At 44.0% G+C, this 7,390-nt stretch overlaps 1 protein-coding gene across 1 annotated transcript; it reads right to left on the bottom strand.

Annotated features, from left to right (window-relative positions):
• Nucleotides 1-953: 953 nt before the first annotated feature.
• On the bottom strand, nt 954-7,164 carry LOC119037503 (keratin-associated protein 1-4-like). The gene is made up of 3 exons (XM_053661372.1): nt 7,084-7,164; nt 6,834-6,963; nt 954-1,282 (listed from the first exon to the last, which is right to left on the bottom strand). Exons 1-3 carry the CDS (start codon nt 7,162-7,164, stop codon nt 954-956), a joined length of 540 nt encoding a protein of 179 aa, XP_053517347.1.
• Nucleotides 7,165-7,390: the final 226 nt, after the last annotated feature.

Raw genomic sequence — 7,390 nt, forward strand, 5'->3', positions numbered from 1 at the left:
AGGGGGGAGTGTTAATCCCTTGGCGGAGAAATGCCATCATTCCATGGAGATGAAACAAGCAGATTCATGCTCCCCACTTATTAAACACACTGTCCAATTTCTTCTGCTCCCCTTTTACTAATAATTGGCTAACTAGCTATGATAATAAGACCACATGTACATGGAAAAGTGTGATATATTAGCATGCATTACCATTGTTTGATGATTGCCTGAAAGAGCATTCCTCTAACAGCCATGCAAAAATGATCCATTCTGGGGTTGGATTCAGAGGCCCTGACTTCTGCAGCTTCCTGGTTGTGAAAGTCCTGTGTGAGGTCAGGATGTGGTCATAGGGCTGCGCCATTTCTGAGGCCCTAGAACTGCATTTGCTAGGTCTTTTTATGGGGGAATAACTCCTATTGGACCTGATCAAATTTCCTAACATTGTATAAGAAGAGCCAGTATAGTATATATAGCAAGACCAGATTAAAATCTTTTGCGTGACTTTCTATGAAATATACACGATGAGCACACTCAATGAAGAAAAAAACGTGTTTGCTGCACCAAACAGATACAATTTATTAGGACTTGGTACAGTGGTCTCTCATGGGAAGTACAATGTGCAGGATGGCGGAGCACAGGAGGTGAACATGTCTGAGAAGTGCAGATGGTTCTTCCACATCCTCGGTGGCATGGAGTCCTAGAGCGTGGGATCAAACAGTTGCTGAAGGTCAATCCCAGCACAATTTGGTTTTTCCGTTTCTTGAGTCAAACTTGTATTTTGCAGCCTCCGTGGGGAGACCAAGCTTTGTGAGGAAGAGAGGTCTGTGAGTCTCATATCTGGTAACCTCCGTGAAAAAGCCAAATAAAAGTTCAAGAACTTGTTAGTGGCCCAGGGGTAGTTGAACGTGTAATTAGTTCATGGACTGAGTTGGAAGTTGAAACTACAGGTTGAAAATCAGCAACTTGGCTTTTTAGCAGGTGGGCTCACAACAGGTGGGCTGGCAGCAGGTGGGCTCACAGCAGTAGCAGCAGCAGGCTGGGCGGCAGCAGGACTGTCCACAGTAGGATGGGCGGCAGCAGGAGGCCTGGGCATGGTGCAGCTGGCAGCAGGTTGGGGGGGTGCAGCTCGTCACGCAGCAGGGGGGCAGGCAGGTATCCTCCACTCGGCAGTCAGGGCGGCACCACCTGGTGCGGCAGCTCACGGCTCCACAGCCACTGCCCTGGCCACAGCCAGTGCCACAGCTGGTCCCACACCCTGTCCCACAGCAGGTTGGCTGGCAGCAGCTGGTCTGGCAGCAGCCGGAGCCACAGGTGCCACCAGAACAGCTGGGGAATCCACAGAAGCTGGTGTTGCAGCAGGCCATGGTGTCTGGGTTGGGTTGAGAGTTGGGTTGCTTGGAGAAATTTTTTAGTTTTGGGCGATAACTTCCACATTTGGCCTTTTATAGGCCTTGGGCAGCTATTATTTACGTAATTCCCACCCGTCTCTTCCTCGTTTGTGTTTGAACGAATTGTTTCTGATTTATAATTGCCCTGTTTCTGAGTTACTTGTTCAACCTTCTGAAAGCCTTTACAAGTTGATTTTATTTGGTGTTCAATTAGGATCCTTTACCACAGCCAAGTGGTCATTAGCGCTCTATGACTACATAACCCCTAATTTCCCATATTTGTTACAATTTGCTCATTGCCCAAAGAATAATTGACTGATGCCTCACCTTTAAGGAGTGTCAATATTACTCAGTGTTGACCCTAAGCTCTGGGGTCTCACATGACAGTTTCATTCGCGTCAATGTGGCCTCCAGTGTCAACAGTCGCCCCTTCTCTTCCTTTCTTACCTTCACTTTGCCAGGGAAGCGCCGTGATTCAGGGAGTCAGACAGGGATGCCCTCACCAGGAGCTGGGAAATGCATGAGTTGTTACTGAAAACTGTTTGTCTGAAGCACTTATTTTGTGCCTGAGGACTTTGCTTGCGTCAATTCCTTTGATTTTCACAGCAGTCCTGTGGGGTAGGTATTGTTGCTCCTCCGTCTTCCTCAGGAGGAAACTGAGCCCCACATGGATTTAAATCCCCCACCCAAGCTCACTTTAACAAGCAGTGGATCTGGAATTTGAGCCCTTGCCATCCGACTTCAGACTCAGCTCTTTAAACCACTGCTGCCCATTCCCTCCTTTCCGTGTAGGCGGGTGTTCTGGAGAAAGTCGAAGGGCGAGTGCAAGAAGTGGCAGTTTGCCGTCTTCTTGCAGACTGCTGGAGAGTGAAGGGAAGAAAGGCGGAGAGCAGGGTGAGTGACACTGCTGTTTATTAGAGATTTCTCCGGAGGCTTTATTTTTTTAAAAATGTAGAATACATATTCTTCAAGAAAAACGTAATTGCTAAAAGAGTTAATCTTGCTTGACTTGGAACTGCATCCAATCTTTGATTTTAAGATATTCTATAGATTTAAATGTTCTTTTCTTAAAATTGAGGTACCACGGACATGTAACATTTATTAGTTTCAGGTGTACAACATAATGATTTGATGTGTGTGTGTGTGTATATACATATATATATATATATATGTATATATATATATGTGTGTGTATATATATATATATATATATATATATATATATAATTTTTAAAATGATCACCACAGCAGGTTAATTAAGATCCATCACCACACAGTTACATTTTTTCCTGTGATGACCATAAATGTTCTTCACTGAATAAAAGTCACACTCTCAATATATTAAAACTAGAGTATGTGGCATCCTGTCTTGGATTAGATGGGCAGTGCGCTCTTCACTGTAGTTGTTCGAGACTAGTCCAATGAGCCTAAAAGTTTACGTATTTTGAATGAGGCAGCTGGTGGGGTGAAGGGCAAGTTTCCGTTTCAGTGCAGTGTGAGGTGGACTGGCCCCCGGGGAGTAGGGCCACTATTCCAGGGAAGTGGAAGTGAAATGCCACTTGGGGGTTTGAACTGGAGCACCAGGGGTTAGTGCTGCTTCTCCAGAATGAAAGCTTCGAGTTCAGATCATAACTCGTTCCAAGTTAGAATGAAGACATTTTCAAATCCCACATTAAATGTGATTTAAAAGGTATGGTTCTTGGCGATTTTTTTCTTCTTCTCCTTTTGCAAATCCGGATCACTGATTAATTAGCTAATTTTCCACCTAGGAGGTTGGAAATGTGAGGATTTGTTGTTACAATAACCCCAGGAGCTATCTGTTTCACTCCTAAATTCAACAGAATCTTTGAGACTAAGCCGACTTGTGTCTCCTTGCACAAAGTTCAGATGTTCGGGGAAGTGAAGTGCAGGTTGATAGGGACACTGGAGATGGTAGTATCATGTATCATATTCCTCTTTCTGTGCTTTTCTGCCATTATTTTCAACATTTTCCTCAGTGCAAAATTTAACTCAGTTTTCATGGGTCTGGGCTTTAGTTGCCCTCGGAGAATTATTAAGAATAAGCTGTTTCAGTCAGGGCTCTCCAGAGAACCAGAATCAACAGGATAAACAACAACAGGATATATAAGTACATGGGCAGGCAAAGGTGGGTTCACAGCTGTGAGGGAGCTGCTTTTGAGTCAATACAGATATTGTAAGGATCATAACCTGCGTGTCTTTTTCCATACAAATAACCGTAAGCCTACTTTTGTCCACCCCTGTATGTATTTCAGTGTAAGTATCAATAAATACATTTGCTTATTGGGAGGGATTGGCTCATGTAATTACGAAGGCTGAGAAGTCAAACTGGACACCAATCCACTTGAGGGCAGAAGAAGGTGGATGTCTCAGCTGGAGCAGGGGCACGATTTCTCCCTTCTTTTGCCTTTTTTGTTTTATTCGGGCCCCCACTGGACTAACCTATGCCTGGCCGCGTCGGCGAGGGTGGTCCGTCTTTTCTATTCAGTCTACGGATCCAACGCTAATCTCTCCTGCAATAAAGACAGCCCCACCTGCACAGCCAGAAATAATGTTTTAGCTGCTCTCTGCTTATCCCTCAGCCCAGTCAACTTGGTACAAAACAATAAACCATCATATAATGTATGATACTTATAATTGGACGATTCTGCCCCTTTGCCACAGAATGGAGATGAATCCGAACATTCCTCGCCCTCCCCTAAAGAAAGAAAGAAAAGAAAAAATTTCTTACTGTCCTACCACTTAAATCCATTTCTTCCTGGTTCTCATACAAATAGAGTGAGAAGTTTCATTGCTTGTGCTCTTCCCCTGTGTTGATTCTCTATGCTTTTAAAATGCTGGATATTTCTATTGGTGGTTTTCTTTGGGGAAAAAAAATTACCAGGGCCTTTACATTTAAAGCTTTTTAAAATTTCTGTGCCCATTCTTTCTGGTTTTAATTATTTTATTTAAGTTATGGTGCCCAGGCCATTTCAGTACCATAAGAAGAGAGGATGTGTTTCTCTATTATTCTTGAATTTTTGACATCTGTGTACAGATGTTAACATATGAAATTATTTTTCTTTAACATGCCAGGGTTCCATTTTTCTAGTTATAAGTTTTGGGTGATCTTCTAATTCCTCAAACTTCCCTTTAATCAGTTCTGTAAATCAGCTGCATCTGCCTTACTTAAATTCCTGAGAGATAAGACATGGTTGGTACGCCAACCAAATGAATACCCCCCACCTTTCGATGCTAAACCAAGTAACAAGATCATTCTCTTCTCTCCTGGATGCCAACCTAGCTCTTCCCAGTGCTTCTGAGCTGAAGCCCTGTGAAGTAAAGGGTGCATCCAGTCGAAGCCATCCCAGGATGGTGGGAGACGGGAGAGCGGTAGGGGAGGGAACGGAGTATCGACCACATTTCAGAGGTATTGTATACGAGTGTGTAGGGTGTGCTTTGATGGGGGCTCTGTCCACTCAGAGGAAGGAGAGCCTTATTCTTCACACAAAGAGCTGTGGGTTCAACAAGCGCTGTGTGCCTTGGGCTGTGTTTAGCCAAAGGTGGTGCCTTTTTCTAATTCTTACGACGTTGTGCTGGTGGAGACCCCATCCCTCTGACTTCTAAAAAAATCTAGGTGAAATTCGCATAACACAAATTACCATTTAAAGTATGAAATTGAGGGGCATCTGTTGCTTTCACGATGTACCACCACCATGCTTCTCTCCAGTTTCAACACCGTTCATCACCCAGAGACACACCTACCAGCCTCCAAGTAATCACTTCTCATTCCCTCTACCCTCAGCTGGTGGCTCACCACTTGGATTTTAAGATCCCAAAGATTTTATTCATTATCATGGAAGCTCCATTATATGTCGTTTATTTCATCTCTGCTTCATTCTAGAAGTCTCTCTGGAGATTGGATAAAAATGGGGATAGTGTATGCCGACATTGTATTCGCTGAAATCCATCTCTGTAATGGACACTTATTGTCTTCATCACAGTCCATGAGAACTGTATAGGTCTTGTAAAAACAGCACTTGAAATTCCCTTCAGTCATTTTGTGAAGTGTGTTTTGAGGAACACTAGGTGTTAGCTGGTGATAAGGGAGTAGAGGATACCCCAGTTAAATCAGTTTGGCAGTGATGGGTATAGAGGTTCCGTTTTACAGGACATCTCACTTCCTTTGATGTTCTTTTTTGTAAAGATTGCATTTATTTATTTTTAGAGATAGGGGAAGGGAGGGCAAAAGAGAACAAGAAAAACATCGATGTGTGAGAGACAGAACAATCGGTTGCCTCTCGCATGTGTCCCAATCAGGGACTGGACCACAAACCAGGTGTGTGCCCTGACCAGGAATCGAACTAGCAACCTTTTGCTTTGCAGGACAATGCTTGACCAACTGAGCCACACCAGTCAGGCCTCTTTCATATTCTAATGTGTTTCATATACATATGGTGGTAACATATTCAACAATATTTGACCATTGACTACTTTTTCTTCTTTGGGAATCTGAGGTGACTAATGGTCAGTATGTCCCCTGTTTAGGAAGTGACTTAGTACCCTATGCCTGGAAGGGACATTATAAGTAGAAAAACTCCATTCTTTCATTTTTGAGGTTAGAAATAGATGCCTAGGCAGGTGAAGGGATTACTAAAAAATTCACGGATTGTTAGTTAAAGGGCAGGGTCTAGAACTCAGGATGCCTTTCCATCTTACGTATTATTGTAGGATCTTGTGTGCATTGTCTTTCCAGTCAAGTGCTACCCTTTTTATACCCTTGCTGATCGAATGAACTGCACACAGAATTATACATGAATGAGTAAGTGGATTCAGCAATGTTTTCAAGAAACTAAATGGCATAGAGTTTCTTTTTGTAGATCTGTCCTTCTGCAACACTTCACCCATCAACTGCACAGTTGAGGATCCCAAGAAATAGTTTGTAAATACTGATATATTACTTTAATCATATATTTTGGCTGCAGAATATTGGACCATTCAATCAATGAACAATGGAAGACCACCTTTTAAAGATCATTACGAAAGCCACAATAATGAAAAATTGTAGTGCTCCACCACATTTATTGAGATTTGAAAAACCCTAGTGCCCCAGAATCAGTGACAAGTTCCAAAGAATTCTCCAACAACAACTTCATCATTGAAGAATGAAAACTTTTATTAAAGCCCAAACCCAAGGAGCTGTTGCATATATTTTAGGTGATACTTATAGCAATATTACTATGCACTCTTTTCACATGGTTGGACTTCTGTTGATATCCAGGTCTATGAAATATTTTGGATCTTCTATTATAAATTAATTTACATCTTAGCAAATTATGTAGCCATGTGACAAGAGGCCGCAAGCTGGATTATGGGTACAGGAGCTTCAGAGGCTTGTTGGGACTCTCTACTGGTTAGTTTGGACGTGTCATTTTCTCAGGATTCCCCTCAGAAGGTTTCAACAGGTGGGCTGGCAGCAGGTGGACTCACAGCAGTAGCAGTAGCAAGCTGGGCGGTAGCAGGACTGTCCACAGTAGGATGGGCGGCAGCAGGAGGCCTGGGCATGGTACAGCTGGCAGCAGGTTGGGGGGTGCAGCTCGTCACACAGCAAGGGGGCAGTCAGGGCGGCACCACCTGGTGCGGCAGCTCACAGCTCCACAGCCACTGCCCTGGCCACAGCCCATGCCACACCTGGTCCCACGCCCTGTCCCACAGCAGTAGGCTGGCAGCAGCCAGAGCCACAGGTGCCACAGGAACAGCTGGGGAATCCACAGAAGCTGGTGGTGCAGCAGGCCATGGTGCTGGGGGTTGGGCTGAGAGTGGGTTTGCTCAGGGGAGTTTCTGCATTAGGAATGCTTGCCCGCTGGGGCCTGTTACAGGCTTTGGCCAGTTTCTGTGTTTGTGACCATCAGAATTTTTGTCTTGTTACTCTTTAAAGAAGCTTTCTAGGGCCCTCTGATTGTTCAAATACTGAGTTCTTTTAAATGTATGTCCAAATTGGTTTTTCCCTGTTGCTCAGCTAG

The sequence above is a fragment of the Artibeus jamaicensis genome, unplaced genomic scaffold (assembly GCF_021234435.1).
Source record: "Artibeus jamaicensis isolate MK-2021 breed Jamaican fruit bat unplaced genomic scaffold, CSHL_Jam_final contig_2259, whole genome shotgun sequence".
In the NCBI taxonomy this organism is placed as follows: domain Eukaryota; kingdom Metazoa; phylum Chordata; class Mammalia; order Chiroptera; family Phyllostomidae; genus Artibeus; species Artibeus jamaicensis.